This window comes from Protopterus annectens, chromosome 8.part0 (genome assembly GCF_019279795.1).
Source record: "Protopterus annectens isolate FY-2018-M chromosome 8.part0, PAN1.0, whole genome shotgun sequence".
NCBI classification, from domain to species: Eukaryota; Metazoa; Chordata; order Ceratodontiformes; family Protopteridae; genus Protopterus; species Protopterus annectens.
In genome coordinates, this window is record NC_056741.1 from 1932330776 (window position 1) to 1932355148 (window position 24373).

At 39.5% G+C, this 24373-nt stretch overlaps 1 protein-coding gene across 3 annotated transcripts in view; it reads right to left on the minus strand.

Annotated features, from left to right (window-relative positions):
- The window catches only part of LOC122809736 (capping protein, Arp2/3 and myosin-I linker protein 2-like), a 1549910-nt gene that overhangs the window by 108780 nt on the left and 1416757 nt on the right, over nt 1-24373 (minus strand). For all 3 annotated transcript variants that reach the window (XM_044081444.1, XM_044081445.1, XM_044081446.1), the window contains exon 34: nt 16799-17110. In XM_044081444.1, coding sequence (XP_043937379.1) covers nt 16799-17110 — 312 coding nt within the window. The remainder of the gene's footprint in view (nt 1-16798; nt 17111-24373) is intronic.

Below are 24373 nucleotides of genomic sequence, written 5' to 3' on the forward strand. Positions count from 1 at the left end.
TAGTACATTAGCACAAATATATCCAAGAACTAAATGGACAGCCTGCATCACTTCTTACTAGCCTAGTAATCTGGTAATTCACCAAAACATGCCAATATATCCCTTGTATACAGCTGTCCTACATTTCCCAATATATTCCTTGTATACGACTGTCCTACATCTCCCAATGTATTCCTTGTATACGGCTGTCTTCCATCTCTGCAAACCACAACTGCAAAGTATCCTCACTAGCCCCAGTATGTCACTTTTCAAATACACAGAAACCTTATACACATCCTGTGGGTTGGACCCAAACAGTTTTTCTTAAAGAAACTTGAGGAAGGAGAGCACATCCATTCTGTGATGGGCAAGTCAAACAAACTCAAGTATACATACACTGGCAAACACATACAATCTTATAAACATGCAAATACACACATATATATGTATGTATGTGTGGTGTGTGTGTGTGTGTGTGTGTGTGTGTGTGTGTGTGTGTGTGTGTGTGTGTGTGTGTGTGTGTGTGTGTGGGGGGGTGGGGGTTGTATGGAGTTTGGGTTAGGGTTGGGGGATCAGTGAAGGATGGGTCGGGGTTCAGTGAAGCATGGGTGTTGTTTGTGAATTTAAGGTAAGGGTAAGAGTTAAGTTAAGGGATAGATGCAGTGTTGTTTATGTGTGTTTGTGAATGCTTGTGTGTCTGAGTCGGTGTTGTGTAGTGGCAGTGTTATGGGGTTGTTTTAATGATGTTAAGGTGTAGATGTAGGATAGGGGGAAGGAGCAGCCTCCCTGCCTTCTTTAGTAATGGATGCCAACCCTAACCCTAATGCTGCCCCTTGCCCGTAACACTGCCACTATTCAGACAAATTAGAGGTTATATATATATATATAAACTAGTGTTCCTGTGTATGTATGTATATGTATATATATATATATATATATATATATATATATATATATATATATATATATATATATCTATATATATATATACGTATATATATATATATATATATATATATATATATATATATATATATATAAAATCTGTATATGTCTATTGTGTATGACCAATCTGCCCTAATGTCAAACGTAAAACACCAACAAAATAAGTTTGATTACAAAAAGGCTTCTATTTGTCTATTTGGTCTATGTAGCCCACTGCATCATCTGTTTTAAGTACTACATAGGAAAAACAAATAGAAGCCTTAGAGAGAGGATAAGGGATCACGTCTATTGTGTTGCTAGATCTCAGGAATACAGTGCGATAGCAAAGCATATTCTGCATGAAGGGGACGAACATCAGTTTCGATTTCAAGTACTACATGTTCAGTATCCCAATGATAGACTAGGGGACATAGTTAATCTTACTGAACAGGCAGAGCTTAAATGGATTCTGAGGATGGGGTCACATCAGGGACATGGTCTGAATGAATGTGTTAGTATTAAACCCATCCTTAAAGGGAGAAGGTTACGTTGAGCTAGGGCAATGCCGTATATAAGTTGACATCCTTAGTAGCATACAGATGTAGTACGGATAGGTCTATACAGTAATTTTGGTGTAAATGCTGTGCTTTATTTATTCATACTTATTATTACAGCAATATTAATATTAATATACATATACATGTATTTATAATATTTTTATGTTTTCTTTGTTGTTCATGGTTTTATATCTTTTGATTTTAATAATCACTGTCTCATGATATTGTTGTGTTACATTTATAGTATAGTATGTTATATATATGCATAGTTTTCGTTAACTTATGGCATATGTCTTTGTTTGTTATTTTTATGTTTCGTACGTTAGATATCCTTGCACACAATTCAGATTGGCTTCTGTTTAATTGTTTATGTACATTTGCTGTGCTTATGTATATAGTTTATTACATTATTTATTGTTATGAATTTTTTACTACTAAGTACCTTAATGTGTGGCATTTTATAGACCATTTATGTGTTTTATGGCTATATCTTCTGCTATATGCATCATCCTTAGCTGATAGGTTCGAAGGTTGCTGGATGATGTTTAGATGGAGTTTAGATTGCTATTTCATATTTTTAAGTCAAGGCTTTGTGAGTAGTAGGTTCGATGGAAACATATGTTATGTAGTATATCACTATATTAGGATTAGTAGCAGCATGGCTTCTATTTTTATAGATATTATTTAGTGCTTAAAATTTCTAGTGTGTATCGGCAAGCGATAAGCTTTCCCATATATAGTTCATACTGTGTTGTTTTTACATGTGAGGTTATTCTATGTTTGTCACTAACTATTTGAGTTAGTCGCGTTTTGCTTTAAGTGTTCTAAATGATTTTAAATTATTGTCAATGCAGATTGAGTGTTAATATGTTGATTGGTCTTCATTAGTGCTATATAAGAAGTAGCTGTGTCTGTTTGTTATGTCTGATGAAGCGGAGGTGGACTCCGCGAAAGCTCTCACTTTTTATTAAATTGAGTTAGTTTTGCATCTTACTACTGTGACTTATTCGTGATTTATCCAGAATTGGAACTGCACCAAATACTCTTTATTGGAATCCTGCTACCTTCGAGGGGTTGGTTGTTTTTGTGTATATATATATATATATATATATATATATATATATATATATATATATATGCACAAACACACACACACAATTATACATTTGCACAAAACATGCACACATATACATTTGCACATACACACATAGATGCACACACATATGTACATATGCACACACATATATATATATATATATACATGTACGCATATGAATGTATTAAATGTGCTCAGAAAAATAAGCACATACATAGAGAGATAGACATCCTTGTGCATACATACTCACATACATACTAGCTTTATTTTAATCTAACCATTTGAAATCTCTGTATCAATAAGTACAATGCAGTATCTTTTTCTTAAGTTTCATATGGAAATATTTAGCAGGGGTAGTCATCAAGTCCAATGACATGTTTAAATGTAATTATATGATAATGTCATCAGACTACTGTTAATATTTATGTATCATGTTTGACAAATGCTTATGACTTAGCAAATGAGTATTTCAGAAATGAGTGTTAGCTGATACAGCTCTAAATTTGTTTAGTATTGATAAATGTTATGTTTTAAAAAGGGATAGTGCTTAGTAAATGAAATGAAAAGTGCTGTAACTAGGCAATTAGGTTAGAAATTGCTGGAGTGTTCCCTTCAGAGAGCAGTGTAGATTTGATCAATACCTGCAGATCATATTATATTGAGTTTATGTTTTCAAAAAAGACAACTTCATCTACACACACAAAAAAGTACATCTGGCTTGATCTTAAGACAGCCATTCATGAAAAACAAATGCAAACAAAACCCCTACTTTTTAAAAATATTTTGGTATTTTTTTTTAATTTTTTTAATTTATTATGCGCCATCCATGATCACTACCACCAGGAGAATGTAAATAATGTTAAAACCAATGCTTAATTATAGTAAATATAGCAAATCTGCCATCAGTACCACTTGACACATCTTCTGCCTGAACATTACTGGTACTGCTTTGTCACTCTCATTTTGCCCTTTGGATTATTTTCACCATTTAGTGATCACCCAGGTCTTACTGAAAGTAACCCCTGGGGACACTTTTTTAGAGAAAACTGTAATGTGTGTGCGTGCTATGCATATTGCAAAAAAATTCAATGTAAAACAATGATGCATCAGAGAATACATGATGACACATTAGTTAAGGTTTGATAGTCCAGGGTTCAATGCCCACCTGTACTCAGTGTCTGCAATGGTAACATAGGTTCATAGGTTCATACTAGGCTATCTGCCCTAGGGCATTTATAAGCCTAGCAAGAGTGTGTTTGGCTTTCGCCACCCATTTTAAATTAATTTTGCTATGCCTTTTTCTGAGGTTAGTATACTGTGCCTCTGTCTAACAGTAACACAGAAGTGATAGCCGGGGTAAACCTATGATCTCCCATCCACTCATCAAGATTCCTCTTGAAGAGAGTCAATGTGGGAGTCTGCCTAACCTGGACTGGGATTTTATTCCAGAGTGAAGGGAGCCTCTGGGTTATGAATCTGTCCCTCCAGCATGTCCTATTTATTTCAGTGCTGAGGTTCAAGTCTCTCGAGCACGTAGCTCGATGGGATTTGGATTTTCTGAGGTGCAGCGGTTGGACATGGCTTTATACGTCAGGCACAGATCACCTCTGAGCAGGCGGTATGCCACTGTGTAGAGCTGGAGTTTCTTTAACCGGGCAGCATATGGCATCTGTTTGAGCCCTTTGATCCTCTTGGTGAGGTACTTTTGGGGTCTTTCCAGTTGCCGCAGGTGTCTGGTAAGGTACATCCCAAAAGGGGCATTGTACTCAATTATGGGCCTGATGAGGGATGAGTAAAGAGGCACGATGACCTCCCCTGATCTAGATGTGAATCCCTTCATGATTATGTGGGCTATATAAAATGTTTTTCTAACCACTTTGGCCACGTGGTTGTCAAATGAGAGATTTCTATCAACTTGGGTCCCCAGGTCCCTAATGACTTCTTCTGTACTTAATGGATTACCACCTATGTGGTAATTTGTGGGCACTTTGTTTTTGCCAAAGGGGATGATTATACACTTTTTGGCATTTAGCTTGAGGCCATGGCTCTGGCACCAGTTGTCTGTTTCTATGAGGCCCTTTTGGAGGATGCTTGTGTCGGCTGAAGAGTTGATTATGGCGCCCAGTTTGCAGTCATCTGCGAACTTGGTCAGCCACAGTCCTTCCGTGTTGGCCTGTACCGCCGAGCAATATATACTGAACAAGAGAGGTCCCAGGACTGAGCCTTGTGGGATGCCACTTGTAACTGGTTTGGAGTCCGACATGGCTCCAGAAATTCTAACCATGTGGGTTCTGTCCTTGAGCCAGTTTGCAACCCATCTAGTGACATAGGGGTTTATATTTAAGCTGGTGAGCTTATCTATAATGCCCGAGTGGGGTATTGTATCGAAGGCTTTTGCGAGGTCCAGGTAGGCTGTGTGGACCACCTTCCCCTCGTCAATGGCCTTGGTGACTGTTTCAAAGAAATCGACCAGGTTTAAGGGGCAGGATCTGCCCTTAACAAAGCCAAACTGGGTAGGATCCAGTGTCTGTAGGTCCCCAGTATCTTTATTTATGAGGTCCATGATGATCCTTTCCATAGCTTTGCAGACCAAGCTAGTCAGGCTTATGGGACAATAGTTTCCAGGATCCGTTGAGGCACCACCTTTGTGGAGAGGGACCACTGTTGCTGTACACCACTCTTTGGGTACATATCCTGTAGTAAGGCTAAGATTGAACAGTAGTTTTATGTTTGGGTTTAGCTCTTATTGGAGTTCATGTAGGACGCAGCCCGGGACACCATCTGGTCCCATTGATGCTGTGTTTTTTGCTTTGGAGAGGGCGGCTCTTACCTGAGCATCCGAGATGTCAGGGGGGCAGCACTCTGTTGGGATAGATATTTGCCCTTTTGGTGGGGGGGGGGGAGTTTGCACTGAACCTGTCAGCTAGGATGTTGGCAATGTCTGTGGGCTTGGTGTATTTTTTGTCATTTTGGACTAATTCTGAGCATATCTGGGAATTCCCACCCAGGTTCCTAACATAACTAAAGAAAGCCTTGTGATTATCCTTAGTGTCCTGTGCAATTTTTCTCTCGAAGCTGGCCTTAGACGATTTTATGAGTGCCTGTAGTTTTTTGCTAATACTGATCAGAGATTCCTTCCCTTTTTGGGATTTTGCTCTATCATGTAGTAGCTTCCTCCTTCTATTGTATAGTTTGTTTATGGCTGGGGTCCACCAGACAGGACGTTTGCCTTTGGAGGATTGGGTCTTGGTTTTATTTGGGATTGCATGATCCATGCATGCCTGAAGGTGTTCATAGAATGCGTTTATAAAGGATTCTGCGGTCTGGGCCGTATTTTCCACAGGCCCGGGGGCTTTGAAGGATTCCGCCTCGGTTTTGAGGCATGTGAAATTTGCTTTGGAGAAGTTTTTCACTGTGGTTTTCTGGGCAGGGGGTGGGGTCGGGATGTGAATATCCAGTGAGATTAGTTTATGGTCTGATCTTACCAGTGCGGGATACACTTCTGGTCTGGAGCATAGTGTCCCCATGTTGGTGATGATCAGGTCCAGTATGTTTTCCCCTCTTGTGGGAGTGGTAACAAGTTGTTCCATAGCATTTGAGTTTATAAATTCTAGGAATCTTTGGGCTAGGGTGTTGGAGCTAGAGTAATGCTCCCAGTCTATGTTTGGGTAGTTGAAGTCGCCCAATATAATGGTGTTTGGAGAGACCTTCATATTTTCCAGTATTCTCAGGAAGGCCGAGTGGGGTTCCTGTGTTTGGGAGGGTGGTCTGTAGCAGGCTATAAACTGGAAGGCAGTTTTACCCACTGTTAGTTGCACATGGATAGTCTCTGATGCTTCGTGCTGTGCCACCAACCTGGAGTTGTGGGTATCTTTGACAAATATTGATACTCCCCCTCCTTTTGTGGTTCGGTCCAAGTTTTGGGGCCGAAAAGCATGGTATGAAGTATAACCTGGTAGTGCTGGGGTGCTCTCGGGAGCCTTGAACCAGGTTTCTGTTACTGCACAGATATCGATGTTTTCCATGCTAAGGAGAGTTTCGAGTGCGTGCATCTTGAGGTTTAGACTTCTGGCGTTGAGTAGCATTACTCTTAGTTTCTTGTCCCTTGTGATACCTATGGAGGTGGGTTTGTCTTTTGAGCCTTGCCTAAAAAAGGCAGTATGGGGGTAGCAAGAGCCTTTGCCAATATCCGAAAGCCCAGGGGTGACAGGTGCAAGCCTTCCCTAGCGAAACATCGTGGCTTGTCGAGCATGTCATCCCAGGCTGACAGGCATTGGATCCCCTTTGAATGACACCAATACTTAAGCCAATTGTTGAATTGATCATCTTGTCTTCATATTGTGGCATCATTCTTGGTGAAGGTAAGATGATACTCAAGGTCAGGGTCATACCGGCCTGGGCTACATGCTCAGAGTGCTCCTCTATGTCTCTTTTCATGTAGTCCAGGGAGGTACGTCTCAGGTCATTCACACCAGCATGGACAATGACTGAGTCATATTTGTACTTGCCTTGGAGTGACCTGAGTGCTTGTGTTATGTGGCGGATCCTAGCGCCTGATAGGCAGCTCACCGTGACCTTCTCATTGTTCAGCCTGGTGAGCGGGACGTCAGTGTGCCTGACAATAGAGTCACCTATTACAAGTGTATCAGGTGTGTTGTTTAGCCTTAAGGGCTGTAACTGTTCGGCACACTGGCTTTGTGAGCTACGTGTTGCACGTGTTTTGTTTTGGGGTAGCGGTTGCTTGGGTCCCTGCTTTGGAGGTCTCTGCTGCTTAGGCAGATTTTTATTTAGAGTCTCCGAGTATGTTTTTGTGTGTTTATGTGTTTGGTTTGTTGTCATGGTAGGTCTATGTGAGACTGGAATTGTAGTGAGTGTGGTTTCCTTCTCCTCCTGACTGGTTACGCCAGTACTGAGTTGAGAGAGCTTAGCCTCCAGTTTGGCTATATGGTTGCATCTCTCACATGTGTTGGAATTTGTTGGGAGGAGGAGAGGGTTGTCTGTGTACATGAGGCAGTTGTAACATTGCCTCAAGATTCCCAGATTCACCAGCTGGACCGGAGAGGAGATTGACAACTGACCTTTGGACATGCTAGAATAGTATTGGGAATTCCTTTATAATTGAAAAAAAAGGCAATGGGGAACAAGTTACTCAAGGGGAGTTTGTGAGGGTGTAGTGCTTTTAATTTTTTAGAACTGACTTATATAATTGCTTTAGTGAGCAAGTGCCAGGTAACTTAAATGCAATGTGTTACAGGTAACTTAAATGCAAAAATGACAAACAGTAACTTTTTTCAAGTGAATTAGACACATCTTTGTTTAACAAGTAGACACATCTTTGTTTAACAATTAGTTTAATTTTCTATTATACTTCTCATTTTAAATTTGTAAGTAGTTTTGCAAATAAATAAATCAAAATCAAGATTGCAGTGTAATTGTTGATTTCTTAGCTTCGCTGCTTGCTTATTTTCCCTTTATAATCACACCCACAAAGTGAGGTCATGCTAAGTATTGTGCAGTTATCTGCATACAGGTCAAAGGATTATGGGAAAATTAAAATAACTCCCCTGTTTAGGGGACCAGCTTCTTACCTTACCATTCCTTACCATAATGATTACCTTATCATTCCATTACCAAAGAAATCTCCACCACCTTGCCTAAATGACTAACACCCTGTAGCCCTCACCTTTACAGTGATGAAGTGCTTTGAAAGGCTGGTCAAAGACACCATAACATCTTGGCTGCCTGCTGATCATGACTCTCTGCAGTACTGAGCAAACCACTCTATTGCAGATGCACTAAATGTAAATGAGACAAAAGAAATAATTGTAGACTGCAGGAAAAATTGCAAGCAACATTCTCCCTTCACCATCAGTGGGGAAACAGTGGAAAGAGTGAGAAGCACAAAGTTTCTGGGTGCACATCAACAAGAACTTGTCTTGAAACACAAATACAAATGCCATAGTTAAGAAAGCACACCAGAGATTGCACTGTTTGAGAAGGCTGATGAAAGTGAATCTCCCATCGACAGTTCTCACTACCTTCTACAGAGGTACTATAGAAAGCATCCTGATGAACAATCTCATAGTACAGTATGGAAGCTGCTATACCAGTGAGCAGAAATCTCTCCACAGAGTGGTGAAGACAGCCGAAAATTGAAAAGGCTGAGGAGAGCGAATCTCCCATTGACAGCTGAGAGGATCATCAAGACCACCTTACCAACTATCCATGATTTGTACTTATCCAGATGTCTCTGCAGGGCCAGATGAATAATTACAGACTACACACACCCTGCTTTTAGACTGGAATAGTTTTCTTACCCAGTTAACAAATAAATACAACAGAGATCCGTATTTGCTTAAATGGATAATGCAACCAAGCCAGCAGGTGTGTACAGCACATGCATTATCACATAGTCACACAGCACAGTTATGTACTGCACATGCAGTATCACAAAATCACACAGAACAGGTGTGTATAGCACATGCATTATTACACAATCACACAGCACAGGTGTGTACAGCACATGCATCATCACATAATCACACAGCACAGGTGTGTACAGCACATGCATCATCACATAATCACACAGCACAGGTGTGTACAGCACCTGCATTATTCCAGTCACACAGAAGGCAGATGGATGCTAAGGAAGTCAAACTCAGGAGTACAGGACAAAGTTTACCAGGCAGCTCATAGCCTTAATCCTCTATACTAAACCTGTACCTGGGAGTAACAGGCAGTATCCATAAACAGAGTCTGCAGCTACAAAGGCCTGGTGTATGGTAAAAAACACAAATCATAGCTGTACACAATTCACAAAACTCTTGAAAATGCAGGCAACATCAACATATACTATACCATACACCTGTCAGAGTCCAGGTGCAAGTGTAGGTACACAAATAAAATCTCTAACCATTTTCTGAAGTTCACAAATGTGTGACTCAGGGTGTACAATTTGTAGAAAAGGCCAACATTTATTTGGCTACAAGTGTACACTAACTGCATAAAAATGTAACATCAGCACACTCAGTGGAACTATGATGTAGAGCATGGAGTACTGCAATTAGGCACTGGAATCAGGAAAGATAAACTTAGTGAGTGCTTCCCTCGTGCAAGGCCTGATATTAACAGTACTTATGGGTGCCTAACAAAATCTTTTTAAGGACAGCTAGGCACTGTCAGTAATGTCAGACATTAGAGTTTCCTACATTTTATTGTTCAAAAAATGCACGTCGCAAAACATGTTGTTCTATTAACTTTTTTGTAAGTGAATTAACAATCATATTTTAAAATAATGCCCTGATTTTGATCCTTTGTCCTCTCAACAATTTTTATTTGTCCAAAATTCTTTTGCATATAGGTACGCAGCTGTTTTACAACAGTAACTGATTTAGTACCTTTCAGCACTGGTAAACACTTCACATTCCTACACTTTTTTTTGTAATTACTAGTATATGAAGTAGTCGCCTCACAGTTAGACGTTGCCCGTTCAATTCTCAGTTAGAGCATCTTCTGTGTAGCGACATGCGTGAATGGGCGTTCCTTCATTGAAGCAATCAACTCAATGGGGTACTCCCTCTTGAGGAACATGGACTTCAAGAGTTCACATTCCTCAAAGAAGTGGTCATCCTTTGTAGTCATCCTGGCCGCTTGCACCAGTTGGCCCTTCACTACACTCCTCTTCTGGTGCAGCGGGTGAACACTAGTGTAATGTAAGAATGAGTTACAGTAAGTACTCTTTTGGGAAATCCTTGCTAGATATTTTTTCTGGGCTCTATCTTTAGATAGTTCAACATCCAAGAAGCTCATAGAATCTATGTGGAAGTTACTAGTAAACCTGAGAAAGGTGATGGACCTATTAAACTGCTCCAGAATTTCAGCAGCTAGTTCAACACCCCCTTTAATAATCATAAAAATGAAGTCTAAAAAGCGGGTGTAATAATAAATACACTCATTCAGTCCAGGGTTATCAAAAATGGTGTCTTTTTCCCATTTGGCCATGACTAAATTGGCGAAACTAGCTCCACAAGGGGAGCCCAGAGCTACACCAATCTGCTGCCTGAAAAATTATTTTTCAAAGGTAATATAGTTATTGGACAGTGTTATACCTATCAATTCCTCCACCAGTCTCAGTTCTGAATGTTCTGCCCCTTTAAATCTCATATGGTCGATAACCCATTCTGTTCCCAAGGTTTGTGGGATCACCGTGTATAGATTGCAAACATCCAATGTTAAAAAACAAAAGTGCTCATTATAAAGCTAAAGAGTTAATACTCATCAAAAGTGTCCAAGAGTCTTTGCAAATTTGAGGTTCCAGGGCCACAAATCTCTTCCAAATGTCATCTATCACCTTAGCACAAAAATAAGTGACTGATTGTTGAGCGTCCACTAAGGGGCGCATAGGTGGATCTCCTTGATTCTTGTGGATTTTAGGTATTCCAAAAAGTACAGGTAGTCTAGGTGATAGTACTGACAAGTAGTTAAACATGTCAAGGTCGATGAGTGAGTCAATGAACATATCATTCAGGAACATTCTGATATGGTTGTATGCTATGTTCAATTCGTTCAGGCACTCTTTAATATATGCGTTACCTTCAAGTGTCTTCCCCATTCTTTCCTTGTAGTCCATTTTGTGCATAATGACCAGTTCACCCCCTTTGTCAGGTTTCATTAGGCGGATTGGTAAAAGTCTAAAGTTGCTTAAAGCTTCTCTTTCGTTTTTATTCAAGTTTGTCCTTAATTCAGACTTGTGTTGATGGTTAATAAAAGCCCTAAAGACCATTTTGCACATTTTTTCAAATAGTAAAATGGACGGGTGTAAAGGGGGATTAAATGTACTAGAAATACGCAAGTTTGGGCTCCCATTGTAGTTCCCGTTACCCAACATTAATTGTAAATTGAGTTTTCTAGTGTAAAGTTTGAAGTCCAGTAATAAGGACCCTAAATCAGTAGCATGAGTTGGAATGAATGTAAGTCCTTTTGCAAAAATTTCAACTAATGGAGGGTCGATAGTGTATTCGGTAAAGTTGTACATTTTGAAATCTCTGCTTTTATTCATTACAACTTTACAAGAGGGGTTGTTTGAACTGACCCTTTGGTGAAAGGTCACCTCTTGTTCCTGTTGTTGTTGTTCCTCCTTGTGTTATATTTCCTCTGTTGCTTGGGGGTAGATTTGTTCACCCCCTGCCCCCGATGGTTCATAGAGTTTTTTGGAACATTACTTTATTTCTGAGCACTAATGTCTGAAGAAGTTAGAAGTGTTTCCTAACGAAAAGCGCTTTACACTTTGTGACTTGGATTCTGTGCAGCCAGATCGTTTTTAACTTTTTACTGCTTGGCAGTTACCGGAGTGTGCACCGGACTACTGATTGCTGTAAGCTTGTTTTACTCAGCTATTAAACCTTGTTGGACTTTACAGTGTACACTCGTCTTGTCTTGTGAATTTTAGTTTTTATATTTGAACATGTCTGTTCACAGCTATAACTATGGCAAGGTGTATGAATGAACCTTAGACATGATTCTTCTGGAACTTTGTTTCCAAGGCTGCTTCAATACCAGCCATTTCATGTTTTCATCACATCCACTAGTTCAGACATCTTTTTATCTCATTACCTTTAACTCATATACTCCTCGGTATACATGTTAGTTTTGCTCATTTTGTATGTTTCTTAGGTGAGTGGAGTTTACCCTCCTTCACACTATCACTCCACCACCTCCCCACCCTCAAAAACAACTACCCCCCTCTACTGTACCTCACTTCCTGTTCTAGCTGTCCTCCACCATGCACCTTATTATCTTATCTATCACTATAGCCCAACCCAAATTAACATACAATAACTCTGAAAACAGAACTGCATATACCATGATATTAGATAGTTTGCTGTTTGCTAGACAGACCTATATTAATATGATACTTTTGCATACTGGATATTGAATTAGGTAGGTTCCCACTATGTTAGACATACTTTTAAGATTTTATTATAAAATTTTTGCATTCCTCTTCGCAATGTTAGACAGACTTTTATGTTGTTGTTATAAAGTTTTTGCATGTTTACTATTACACTTGAACTTTACATCTGTACTACAAAGTACTACTTTGCCTTAATATTATTTTATACTCTCTTTTCACAGGCAGAGTCTGAAAACAGTTCACCTGGATAAATGCCTTACCTCAGACAATAAATGTTAAATAAATAAATGAATGAATGCTACTCATGTTATAGAATGAAAAGGGCAGGACTTCTGCGATGCATTTTGCTGCCACTCCCCAAACAAACTTTAAACTTAGTCTCCATTACCTAGTCAAGGCCCTGCTCCATTTCCTTAAATCAGTTTTGTACTTCTGTCTCTTTTTCTGATACATTTCCATTCTATACTGACAATGCCCTCCACCTTTGTAACTCATGCAACTGCTTCCATGGTCTTTCATTTCTGCCCTTATTCCTTTCAATCATAGCGCAAGGCATGTAATAAGACTGTTTCTTGTTTAGAAAAGGGGTCAGGAATTGAATAATTTATGTAATGTAGTTTAAGGACTGAACCCTGTGGTACTCCACTTGTCACTGGTCTGAAGTCGGATTTGGAGTCTGCTACTTTCACAGTGTGGGTTCTGTCAGTGAGCCAGTTGGCAACCCATCTTGTGACATAGGGATTTATACCTAGTTTAGTGAGTTTATCTATAATTCCAGAGTGGGGGGTGGTGTCAAAAGCCTTGGCAAGATCTAGATAGGCTGTGTGAACCACCTTACCCTTGTCTACGGCTTTGGTGACTGCTTCAAAGAAATCTATTAGGTTTAGGAGACATGATCTGCCTTTTACAAACCCGAACTTGGTGGGGGTCCAGAGTTTGGAGATTACCAATGTCTTTGTTTATAAGTTCCATGGCTTTGCAGACCAGGCTCGTTAGGCTAATGGGGTGGTAGTTCCCGGGGTCCGTGGTGGCTCCCCCCATTGTGGAGTGGGATAACCGTTGCTGTGCGCCACTCAGCAGGCACAAAGCCTGTGGTGAGGTTATGATTGAACATGGTACTTAGGTGGGGTGCCAGTTCGTTCTGTAGTTCGTGTAGAATGCAGCCTGGGATGTTGTCTGGTCCCATGGATGCTGTGTTCCTGGCTTTGGAGAGTGTGGTTTTCACCTATACAGCTATGATTACAGGAACTTTGCATTCTTCCCGTATAGAGATGGGCTCTTTAGGGGGTGAGGGGGGGGGGTAAAGTTAGCACTCAACCTATCTGCCAGGATGTTGGCAACATCAGTTGTGTCTGTATATTTAGTGTTATTGTGCTGTTACTCAGAGCAGATCTGAGTGTTGCCATTGAGATTTTTGACATAGCTATAGAATGCTTTGTGGTTGTCTTTAGAATCAGTGGCGATTTTGTTTTCGTAACTAGCTTTGGAGGATTTTATCAGGGATCGCAGCTTCTTACTGAGGTTGACCAGGGAGCTCCTCCACTCCTCGGATTTTACTCTCTTTTGCAACAGTTTCTTCCTTCTGTTGTACAGTTTGTTTATGGCAGGGGACTACCAGATTGGCTTCCTTTTCTTGGAGGATAGCATCTTCATTCTGTTTGGGATAGCACGATCCATGCACTCATGTAAGTGCTTATAAAGTGCACTTATGTAGGATTCAGTAGTCGTAACTGTATTGTCCATCTGCATGGGTGTCATGAAGTTCACCACTTCTGTCTTAGGAAGCATGAAGTTGGCTTTGGAGAAATTTTTTACCATGGTTTCCTTAATGGGGGGTGGGGGCAGGATGTGCATATCTAGGGTAATTAGCTTATGGTCGGATCGGACTAATGAGGCATTGACTTCAGGTGTGGAACACTGGTCACTCATGTTGGTAATGAGTAGATCTAGGATATTGTTGCCCCTGGTGGGGGTGTGGATAAGTTGATCCAGGACATTGGAGTTTATGAATTCCAGAAAGCATTGAGCGAAGGAGTTGGTACATGAGTAGTTTTCCCAGTTAATGGTGAGGTATTTGAAATTGCCCATTATTAGGGTGTTTGGTTGAACCCTAATATTTTCCAGAACATCAAGAAAAGAGGAGTGGGAATCCTGGGGCATGGTGGGGGATCTGTAGCAAGCTACAATTTGGATTGCAGTTTTGCCCAGAGTTAGTTGCACTTGAATAACCTTGGCTGCATTATACTGAGCAACTAGCCTGGAGGTGTGGATATGCTTAATGAATATGGATACACCTCCGCCTTTGGTGTTCCGGTTCAGGTTACATGGCCGAAAAGTGTGGTATGAGTTATAGCTTGGTAGTGCAGCGGTGCTCTCTGGAGCCTTGAACCAGGTCTCAGTCACTGCACAGATATCGATGTTCTCCATTTTAAGGAGCTCCTCGAGTGAGTGCATTTTGAGATTTAGACTTCTAGCATTGAGTAGCATCACCCTCAGTTTTTGCTGTGAAAATCTCTTCCTTTACTCTTCCATATCAGGCCTAGCAATATACTATTGTTAGGAAGACCAGAAATGCAATGCATTCAGTCTATTTCTTCCCCTGGCTTGTTCTGAGAACTCCTTATCAAATGATATATTATCACTGGGAATAAATAGGAATATTTTTCATATTCCCTGGAAAAGCAAAAATGGAATGAGGGATCATTTTTACCCCACTCTGTACAATCCTTTCTGGAATATTTTAAGCACCTTCTGCAAAGTTCACAAAAGGACAAATATATTTGCAACTAATTGTTTAAATAAGGTGTGGCTTTAAATACAATATAAGTCAGTTTTTTTTATTATTTGGCATATATCTGCATATAAATAATACAACAGTGACAAAATTATGAGATGAGGAGGAACAATATGTGCATGAAATGTGGTAAGTTCTGAGGTGGAGAAGATTAAACTGAGCTTGTAAAGTTTAGGTAAAGCTCAGGGCAAGTAGCAAATAGTTAAAATGTCCTTTCAAGACAAAAATAATCACAACATAAAACAGTTGCAAAATGAAAGAGAAATCCATTCATCCACAGACCCTTTTACCCACTTTTTGCACATGGGATTAGGGTGTCACTTCAACAGTAACAATCATCTAGAGCCAAGATTTATACCGCTGGGTGGCTAGGCCTGCCATAGTAGCTCATCCACACCACACACTCGGGTACACAGACACACACACACACACACACACACACACACACACACACACACACACACACACACACACACACACACACACACACACACACGCACACACACATATTACAAACTTTCTGTCAGACATTTATCAATGCACATTATTCATTACTTTAAGACACTGAAGTACAACTTTACTCCTCATTATGATGAAAGAGAAATATGAAAACAAAATATGAAACTTTCACTCAGGAGATGACTGTATAAATTATAGCATATTCCAATCAATCCTCACCCTGGTGGTGGGGAATGCACAGGCTGAATGGCCAAGGCAGGCTGATAATGAATGACAAACAGCCAGGACAAAAAAGAATAAAACAAAAAAAAAAAGAAGTGGTTAGAAATGGAAACATTCTCAATTACAAGGAAATGAAGACTAAAAAGAAATTCAGTGCAACTAATGCCTAAGAAATGAAAACAGTTATAACAATTTGTAACCAAGATAAATGACATGTTGAAGAGAAGTCACTGAGCAATTTTTATCACATTTGCAAGTTGAGCTGTTGGTATCTTTGGCAAAGCTCCATTTACCACATTTGCATACATTACTCACTTTTTTTGCAAATATTCTCTCTCAGGGGCAAATTAAGTAACTGGACTGATGGCTACAGTTCATCATATTGATGGATTCTGGTACCAAAAAAAAAATTACATTGAAATGAAGCTAAGCTGCACTGTCACGCAGATGAATTGAGAATAAACCCTGAATTATTCAGTCACATTGCTTGCTGGCATGGCTAGGCCTCAGCTCCTCTTTGATCCTGAATAGAATAGTGAGTACTGGAGAATGAAAGGAATGCATGAATTGCACATATTCATGTATTATTTTTAAGAGTATTAAAGAAAATAAAATAGGCACCATGTTAAAATATTTTTTCTTGCCATAGTATCAAAGGATTTCTTTGCATTTTGTAGCTTGTGATAACTATAATTTAAAATGTAGGAATTTTACAAACTAGGTATAGTAAGAACTGAAATATTTAAAAACACACAGACCTGACCGGCTAATAGGAATGATGTGCATAACTAGAAAACTGCATACAATTCATAGGAACAGAGTTTTGTCTTTATTAATGACACTTTAAACATACACACCTTCAGGTTTCATGACTTGCACCATTGTGGTTTCATTCATTTCTTTGAGTTCTCCATGACTGCTCACTTTCTTTAGAGGAGGAATGGGAGAAGACTTGCTCAACCTGGAAGGGGAATTACTATCTCGAGGGTCTCCATCTGTATCTTTCTTTGGATGTAGTTGCCCATCTGTGAATGATTTCTGTGGTGAAGACTTGGGTTCCGAATGCTTCAGTTTTAATTCAGAGTTAAGTTGTTTTCCTAAGGCCAACCACTGCATCTTCTGACCATCTCCTTTGACCTCCTTTCCTTCTGCTCGTTCGGTGTGACTGCCTTAAAGAGAGAGTTGGTTAAATCATAAATGTGCAGGAATCAAAAGTAACCATTTTATAAATTACACAGTTTTTCTTGTAAGTCACAGAAAATGCATTACTTTCCTGCATATGTTTCAAATGTCCCTTATTTTGCAGAATGTCTCTGATTTTGCCTGACATTTTTTGCCCCGTCTCTCATACAGTTTTTGATTTATTGGTAAATCACTGAGGTTTATATTGAGTCAATAATGTCAAAGTTTCACACTTCTTATTGTTTATAAAATGCACATTGATGCAAAATGTGTTTAAATAATACCTCTCTCTCTGATTCTAGACCTGTGTCCCCCCCCCCAATTATTTTTGCCTTTTTCCAGGATTCATGAGAAGTTGAGAGGTATGCCTTCATGCATCAGATTTATAAATGTCGAGTCAGATATTTCTGTTCACTTATGGTTATGGTATCTTCAATGTAGATGATAGGTTCTTAAAAATCTTGTATTTATTTGTTCCCATATGCTGTGCAATGTGCTACGTGCTTTATTCCAGTGACACATATGAAAACCTCAAAGGCAAGAATGAAGATAGAAAAAGGGAAAAACAGCATAATTTTGGGAGTCTCTTCTTTTAAATGTTCGCAGAGTAAGGATCCCATCCTATAACTGATCCACGTAGGAGAATAGTGGAGGCATTTATGGAAAGGCAATCAGCCATTTTCTGCTACATGTTCAAGTATGGAGTACTGCCTAGGTATGTGCAAGTAGTGAATGTCAGGGCTATCTATGTAAGCCAGTCAGTGATGATATTTTATGCCATGTGGGTTGGGCCTATAAGCACTTTCACTAGTTTGACTTAAGCAAACTTTTTAATTGGTTTTGCTTACATAAACATTGAATATTGTGTTATAACCCACTCCTGGCAGGTACAAATTGTATATTGCAATTGAATAAAATGTGTTTACTACTGTCAGGTATAAAATGTATACAGTAACCAAACAAAATGTGTTTACTATGTGCTAACTCCCCAGTACTTGACCTTAGGTCTTGTAATGCCAACTCAGAAATGTAATTGTGCATTTGACTATATGAATGCAGGTGTCCTAGAAGCATGCAGTACAGCTGCAACAAACTGTCAGGTGAGCCATCAGTCAGTAATCATATGGTTATTTGACTGACAGTTAAGTTGCTGACTAGTTCACAGCAAATTGTTCACTTCCCTCAAAGCTGTATAATCCTATAGTCTATTGTATTAAGTTAGATATTGCGTTAGAGAAAGAATCATCCATGCTGGGTATGGGAGGGCTTTTCTCCCCATGTCTTTTTTTTTTATTTATAATTTTTGCATTTTTGCTGAACTGGCCTGTCACATTATCGTGACTCATTTAAACTATCACTCTAACACAGGCATCTGATATCTCTAAATGTTTTATTTTAATTTTACAACAGGAAACCCCTGTTTCATATAAAGGTTTACTCTTTTTATATATTCTGCATCCTTACAGTCAGGATTACTAGCTTAACAAACAAATAACCCTCAGTTCTCTTCACATACCTACACTAACTGTCCTGCTAAGCAGGCCATAGAACAGCATATCTGTGCCAAGACACACTGACCACAACTACTTAAACTTCATATACTCTTAACTACTACTATATACTTTTTGAAAAATACATTCCCCCAAATAAAAAATGCATGAAAAGTGTAAGTCTAATAACTGGAAAAGGAGTCATTAACTGTGGAGACATTCCAACATAATAAAAAGTTCTTGCTGATCTTGCTGTAAACTGATGAAGGCTTGAAGATGAAATGACTGGAGAACAAAGTGCATCTTTATGTACCCATCCCCCGCACACTTAGTAAACAGCACGAAAAATATGCAAGGAAACAAGAAGGGAACAAAAGCAAGATCTCCAAAAAGAGAACATCTAATGTATCCCAGCAAGCACTGCACACATGCTGTCCAAATACTGGCACTTTCTTCTATTATTATGATTATTATTATTATTATTTGTAAAGTGTGTGGGAGAATTGTCAGTTGAAGAAGCCAGGGAAGTGTCAAATACTGCGAGGTACTGCATACCCTCATAACCCGATGCCAACCATGGATGTAAGTAGCTTGAGTATAAAGGACTTTCACCTGAATGACAGGCTGGGAAGGTGGGGACAGTGCAACACATTGTGCATGCATATGTTTTTTTATTTACAGTCTTTCTATTCTGTTATTTTATGCATGTACAGTATATTGCACTATTACCAACCATATTCTTTAACAACAAGCGCATGTCCCTTTCCCAGCAGTGTAATTATACTATGGCCTTTTATCAGTACAGCCTTAAAGCGATTCTCTCTTCCTGACACTCTCTGGCATGGCTGATTATTGGAAGGGGACAGGTCCAAAACAAGTCTCACAGATGACATGCACAGTACTTAGGTTCATAGGTTCATTTTAAGCCTAGCCAATTACCCCATGACAGAATCAAACCCTGCACCTTGTGTTTCAAAGGTAAGCACCTTAACCATTACGCCAACCTCCCACCCTAATTTTATCTGTTTTAACTATTATCTAGCAGCAAGGCTTAACTATGGCAAGCTAAAAAGTGATGATGAGGGCCAGAAGGTTTGGTCCATCATGCAAAATGCAGAGCTCTACTCAGCTGTTATTTCATCTTTTCCTAAACTTGCACAAGTCACTGTGAGCACAGGAAAAATATATTTCCTCCTCAAGGGAGAGGGAACTGGGCCATGCTGGTCAGCCAGTTTGTAACAGGATGCTAGCTAAACCTGGTACTCTGCTGTAAGCAAATGCCCTGTCCCACCCACCTAGGTTAGCCTGTCTGTTGAAATTCTTTTTGTTCTGCTATTCTTATAACTTTGTAACAAGTGTGCAAGCTTTCACTTCTATTTCATCACAGTGATGTTCTGCACTTTTCTTTTGCAGACAGTTATATATTTATGGAAATCAGTTTAATGCTGTCCTCTTATTCAGCTCATGGTTAAATGAATGTATTAACAAGACTTTGCCAATTGCATTATTTTTAATAGCAGCAGTAAATAAGTGCTTAACTTGTGGATTGACATTGGAATGGTCACTACTGTGATGAAAGTAACAGACCACATTCTCAAGATGATGTTTGAGAAGCTAGTCATAGGAGTCATCTTCTTAGGAGTCTGGGTATTGACTGATAATCTCACCTCCACTGCCATATGGCTAAACACAGCACTTCAAATCAGAAAATTAAAATTGCATTTTGGGGGGGGGCTGTACTGTTATACAACCTACAAAACATATTAACATTGAGGTTATCATTAGTTAAAGCAAGTAGTATTTTATTGGGAGATAAGAACTCCATGAAAAGCTGGTGTTTTCAGACGTGGTGCTGCACCTAAAATTGTGAGCATCTTATTTATGGATAACCCAGGGGAAGCTCTCCTTCAGCCTTCTTCATAGACCTGCTGAAGGCATTTAACACTGCCACAAGCAATGCCTTCTCAGTTCTCTGACTCATATTACGCTAACATCTCCTCAATCAAAAGAAATAGCTATCATAACTTGGAAATTGGAGAACAGTAACTCTTGTTGGGCTCTACTTCAGTCCTTAAGCTCAAAGACACTATAAGTAGAAGTGATGGCCACTAAGAAAATCATTTATTAAGAAATTAGCTTCAGTACCTCCAGACTATCAACTTTAAATACAAGACAGTCAAAATTGTCATTCATAAATTTACGATCTCACAAATGTAAGGAATTATACAAAAGTGAGTAGAAATGCAGCATCCCTTTAAGGAACAATTTGAGAAGCCATTGCTGGGCCACAGTCCTGCCCTTTACAAGGGTTTGATGCATAATAATAAATGGCACATGCACCTTGGCAGTACAGTAACTGAGGTCCATAACACAGAGGTATCTGATATACATCAGGATGACCCATAGACAGCCTGGGGCACTACTGAACATCAATCTGCCCAACTGGTGTCAGGCCATCTAGCACCAAAACCACACTTTTGAAACAAACTCATACTGCAGGTAAAATCTGAGGGCCTAAAGCAGAAGGAAGGTCTTCAGATGCAAACAACACTTACCCCAACTATGCGGGACACCCTTTGCTAGTTAAAAACAGTTTCCTACATAACCATTCACTTGAAAGAATGAAGTCACATCTTCCATGCTACCAGAGGGCAGTGAGGATTGACTTTGATCTTCTTCCATGATCTTTACAATGAGTAGTGGGATCAGAAGGAATGACAGGAGTATATATATATATATATATATATATATATATATATATATATATATATATGTATATGAATTTCCCATGATACGGAATATCAACATCTTCCTTCCTTTGCTGTCTCAGATTGATCCCAGTATATATTACTCCAGGAAACAACTAGAGGAACAGCTCAAATATGAGCTGCTGAGAAAGAGATGCTTCTTGCCTATGGATAATGACAGACAGAATTACTACTTGGAAAAAAGGGTATGAATTCATGCTGTCTTACTTGTTTGCATTCCACATCATAAAATGGTGGTCAGATTGAATCAAGCAGGTTCTGGATGTAGCTTTTAATTCAAGTCCATAAGCACAAGAACACTTCCTATAGCTCCAACTGGTGGATGCAAAGCTCCTCTTCAAGGGAGACCATGTCTCCTGAACCACAATGGAGCCAAGATAAGGCCTCAACACATTGGCAAAATATCCTTCATCACATCCTGCAATGGGTTATGAAGGAAGTAAAACCTTTTTTTATGGAAAATATTACTAATATTGTTAGTCTCTGATTATTACTATTATTATTTTTATACTATTACTGCCAATGTATATTGAGAATTACTTGTATTTATTAAGTTTCCTTTATGTATGGTTGTGCATTAACTTTTATAATCTTTTGATATGTAATGCGGCAGCACATAACTATTTTCAGTAGAAATCGCTGTTTACTTACCTGGAAAACAGACTGCATAAAATCATGCAATTTAAAAAATTTTTTATCATAAAACAAGGGCAGTTTTGTTATCTCCACTGCTGTCTGTTTTTATCTCACAAAAAGAATGCAGACCAAATGGCACCACACAAAGTAAATTTGCTTCCATGCTGGACATATGAACTGGAATGTATCTTCCTCTTGGGCATTAACATGTCAAGAGGTCAAAAATGTAATAAGGACACAGGGTGTTGGAAGAAACAATATTAACCCCCCCCCCCCAAAAAAAAAGCACATTTTTTCAAAGAAGATACATTTGGGCAGAGAAAAACAGGTCCATGGTTTCCCATACTTAAACATTTTTAAAAAAGACATAAACCTCAAAGAGTTACGTAATGCCATCTACAGCTGAAGTCATTCCGCAGAGAAGAACAAAAACATTAATCCACACAAAAAAACATGCACCAAACAAATGAAGTACCAAAATGTTGCTCCAGGTATCAATAAAGGCTGTCCTCTGTAGTACACATTCTGTTCAGAAGTAAACGCCACAATAATCCATTAAAAAATGTCCATAAGCCAAATGACACTAGAACTGCTTTATTTTCACATATAAAATGGGTAAAATGGATTAAGCGCTTTCATCTCCATCAAGGAGACTTCATCAGAACAAAAACATGCTAACCCTTTCCCTCCTTTTGGTAAGAGATAAATACGTGTGGAGTCAGTAAATCATTAATAATTCCTTCATTTAATCAATACTTTATTTGCTCTTATACAGTTCAATCTATTCTGAGTTTCCCAGCTAACTACACAGAATTTCACAGCTATAGCTCAACTCTGAAAAGCCTAATTTGGCTAAATGACAGAGGACTGCTATATAGCCTACAAGCTAGTAACTAAAACTGTGATATTTCATCTTGCTGACTTCAGGACTGGCCATCCATGGATGCAGATCTATTTGCAATGAAGGGGAGGTTTATCTAGGAAAGGAACCATCCAAATTCTGCTTGCAACTGAATTGGTCTTTTGCCTAAACAGGAGCCAGCGATGATGTGCAAATAATTATTTCAGTTGTCTGGACTCTCCAGAGATTGGGCACATAAATCAGAACTGCTCATCAAGAAAAGTACAGTTTTGTACCTACCATAAATGTAGATGTCCGAGTGCTAATACAGCTGCAGTCATAACAGATGGGTTCTCCTGCCGTCAGGCGGGTCCTCGGTCGGCTGAATTCCAAAGTCTAGGTCCGGCATCGGTTGTCGTCGCTTCTTCCCTGACGTCAGTGCGACAGGGGTATAAAAGAACCAGCTGATGCCATTTTCTTCAGTTTTTCTTGCCCCAGATGTCAGGTGCCCCCAGAAGGAAGGCAATACATAAATTTATGTAATAATGCAATGCAATATGATCAAAAAACAGTAGTTGCAAGCAAATACACCATAAATGAATACCCAAATAAGGTTGTATGAGGAAGTGTTAGCCAATAGGCCTGTCCCAAGAGGGGAAGGAGGGAGGGAAACCTGGACTGCAGCTATATTAGCACTCGAACATCTACATTTATGGTAGGTACAAAACTGTACTATGTTCATCGTGCATACAGCTGCAGTCATAACAGATGGGTAGAATCCCAAAGCTAAAAAAGGGGTGGTAGGCACTAGGTGGAACTAGGAGGAGCCAGGATGCCCTGCAAGACTGCAGTGGCAAAGCCTGCTCTAGTTTTGGAGTATAATGGTAGGTGGCAGTGCTTTGAGAAGGTATGCACAGAACTCCAAGTGGCTGCTTCCAAAATATCTTTGGTAGGAACTCCTCTGAGGAAAGTTGCAGAGGTAGCTGTAGCCCTTGTGGAGTGAGATCTGATGCCTGCAGGCACAGTTTTACCATGAAAAGAGTAACAAAAGCATATGCAGTGGGCTATCCATTTTGAGATTGTCTGCTTGGAAATTGGCTTTCCTTGAGCTCCTATAGCATAGGACACAAAGAGTTGTTCTGATTTTCTGAAAGGCTTTGTTCTGTCCAAATAATAACGCAGCTGTCTGTGGATGTCCAAGGAATGTAGTAGTCTCTCCCCTTTGTTTTGAGGATTAAGGTAAAAGGTAGGTAAGTGGATAGCCTGATTCAAAGCTACCCTGGATACCACCTTTGGCATAAAGGACGGATTGGTTCATAAGGAAACTCTGTCCTGATGGAAAAATGATGAATGGCTGCACAGCCATGAGGGCTTGTAGTTCCAATACCCTGCAAGCTGAGGTTATAGCCAGAAGGAAGGCTGTTTTCCAGGACAAATATTGCAAATCTGTTGAGGCAGCTGGCTCAAAAGGAGGCAAGGTCAGCTTTTCTAGAATGAAATTGAGGTCCCAAGCAG